General features: G+C 40.6%; 1 protein-coding gene across 1 annotated transcript; it reads left to right on the top strand.

Moving 5' to 3' along the window:
* Nucleotides 1-959: 959 nt before the first annotated feature.
* On the top strand, nt 960-1,904 carry LOC128877467 (uncharacterized). The gene is made up of 2 exons (XM_054124795.1): nt 960-1,161; nt 1,354-1,904. Exons 1-2 carry the CDS (start codon nt 960-962, stop codon nt 1,902-1,904), a joined length of 753 nt encoding a protein of 250 aa, XP_053980770.1.
* Nucleotides 1,905-3,087: the final 1,183 nt, after the last annotated feature.

The raw sequence follows: 3,087 nt of genomic DNA, 5'->3' as shown, positions 1-3,087 counted from the left end.
GCGGATAACATAATTATCGATGGCATACGATATTCGGGGACACCCGGCCTTTATGAACTGATATTCGAGAAAACTCCGGATAACGACATTTACACTGAGGCTGATGAGCGCAAATACAGGGACATATTGCTGACAACGAGTGCGCATAAGCACAAGCACAATTCGTATGGTCAAACATTAGGCAACAGAGGATATAAGTATAACCATGTAATCAAACCTTTATTGCAAGATAAAAAAGTTAGAAAAGGCATATCGTGTTCCATGAGATTAACCAAAAACAACATTGATTACGTTCACTGGAACGATCCCAACGAACTCGTAGATCGGCTTCGATTGCTCGAGGCTTCGCGTCAAGCCGGTCACAATGCTCACGACAATGAGATGCTATCGATTATCGAGGAACTTCGCGAGGCAGAATTCATTATAAATTAAGCTACGCTTTGGCGATACAGTCAATCGTCATTAAAATGTCAATCAAGAAGTTTGGTCATCGATTGGAAGAATGGAATCATACTATCACTGGAATAGAGTAGTCAGAAATTATGTACGCGACAACGCTCTTTGTGTTCTTGGCCCCAATTATGACGCAAAGTCGCGTAAGATACGACGGGTAGCACCGCCTGTAGAGAATGGTGATGCTATCAACAAGCTGTACTTGCACGAAAACTTGGCGGTTATAAAAAGTCGACAATACGTATGCGACAAAAAAATAATTGTTTCATAATTTCGTTCAGAGCTTGAAAGATGAGCTGAATAAATTAAAGAGGGATATTACCGAATTCCGAAATCTAATGCAAACACATCAATAGCTGGACACTGAGACTATTTACCGACCGACATACGGACTAACAGACCGGTCAACCGACCGACCGATCGACCGCCTAACCGTTGCGTTGAGCACCGATTTGATGTTTGATAAGACGTGTACGTCATGTCTTTGCGTCAGTGTCGAGTCATACATGGCTGCAAAGAAAACACCCAGTACCGAGAAACGGCGTCTCGTGGAAGAATTGCATGCCTTGGCGAGAAGAAATTTTCCCCGAAGACGCGTCATAGTACATGGGTACGACGAATTATGGCAAGCGGACGTGGTCGAGATGCGACCATACGCGTGGTATAACAGAGGCTTCCATTACATACTCACTGTTATCGATGTGCTGAGTAAGCATGCGTGGGCCATACCCCTCAAAACCAAGAGTGGAAATAAAGTTTCTACAGAGATCGGAAAGATAATCCGAATCAGTGGAAGGTATCTGAAAAATTTGCAAATCGACAAAGGAAAGGAATTTTACAACGCAAATGTGCAAAAACTTTTGTCAAAATACAACATAAAAAATTATTCAACGTATTCAGTGATGAAAGCGTCAGTCGTCGAGCGGTTCAATTGTTCACTCAAAAACGACATGTGGAAACTGTTTACGCCTAATGGAAGTTATAAATGGATCGACTCGCTGCAGCAACTCATATCAAATTACAACGCGCGTAAGCATCGAAGTATCGGCATGCGACCAATTGACGTTGCACCAACAAACGCCTCGAAGCTCTTAACAACGGTATATAATCATGTAAAGATTGCCATTCCCGCACGATTCAGAGTGGGAGATGCGGTACGTGTGAGCAAATTCAAAACAATTTTTGAAAAAGGTTACACACCTAATTGGGGTACTGAAATATTTACGATCGCCGAGGTTCAGAAAACTAATCCCGCAACGTATCTGCTGAAAGATGTTTATGGACAACCAATTGCTGGAGGATTCTACGAACACGAGTTGCAACGCGTTGCCGACGCTGATATGTACATTGTGGAAAAAGTGTTACGTCGGAAAGGAAATAAGGTGTACGTGAAATGGTTAGGATTGAATAGTGCACACAATTCATGGATAAATAAAGATAATGTATTGTAAAAAAATTAACATTTTTGTAAATTAAATATTCAGTTTTATACATATACTAACATTATTACTTACATTACAGTGTTTTTTTTTATTTACAACTAAATATATACATCTATTAAAATCGAGGTGAAAATCATTTACAAAATACATGTACTGATATATCTAAAGCGGTATTTTATGAGGACCCCACGGCAATGTATCCGTTGAGTCGGGTACGATACACCGCTTATCGTCATACGGACTCAGAGCGATTTTTGATTCCGCCATTGTGTATACTTTGTGTACGTTTTGATCTTATACATGTCTGATTACGAATCATCTCAATTTCGTTTCGTAGGCACTGCGTCTAGTCGTCGAAAGTTATCATCCTGGAAGCAACGTTACTTTTTACACCTTTCGCCTTTTTCGTATCTTTTTTCCATCTACTCGTAGTGCATACATTTTCGCTCTGAGTCCAACAAATTCTGTTATTATGGCCCCATTGTTTTCGTCTTTCATCAAACCGGGGACTTTTTTGTTTACAAGCGGTATATCGTAAACGTTCCCTACCGGATAATCGCTGGTATCAAATCGATTAATATCGCGTTTTAGAGTATCATAAATATTCTCGCACTCGATGTGGTAAATTAAACTATCCGTATCGGTGTACATAACTTTATATTTATCGCCATATGTGGGTAACATGTAATCGTGATGGAATTCATACAAACAAGCCTTAGATATATCTAGTATACACATACCCACATAGATTGGTTTGTTGAACTTCACCGCAAGCTTTCGCAGTTCGATGGCAACTAAGTTTTCCGAAAACACGCTACGGCTGTGGAAATTTGGTTTTGCGATCATTGCCTCCGCACCATATCTCCCTTTCCATTTTGTTACTAATTTTACATCGACGTGATTACGTACATTCTCCATTCGACCACGCGAAACATGCATTGTCGTTCGAAAATACGTTGATTACAGCTCTCTTTAGTTGTATTTCTCGTGGTAATTGTATGGTACACCCAGCATGCAGCGGCATATATTTATTCACGTTAACAATTAAATTGAGTATACGCGACAGCGCCTATCTACTATCCTGTTCTTGAAATTCTTCCAGCGATGCTAGGGTGGGTTCTACGACGCGTTGCTCGTACCACTCTGCGAGATTGATCTCGCCAAAGATTTCACAGTTCTTTGTGCTGGTAGT

This window comes from Hylaeus volcanicus, chromosome 5, assembly GCF_026283585.1.
Source record: "Hylaeus volcanicus isolate JK05 chromosome 5, UHH_iyHylVolc1.0_haploid, whole genome shotgun sequence".
In the NCBI taxonomy this organism is placed as follows: domain Eukaryota; kingdom Metazoa; phylum Arthropoda; class Insecta; order Hymenoptera; family Colletidae; genus Hylaeus; species Hylaeus volcanicus.
This window is presented reverse-complemented; position numbering and strand designations above follow the sequence as displayed.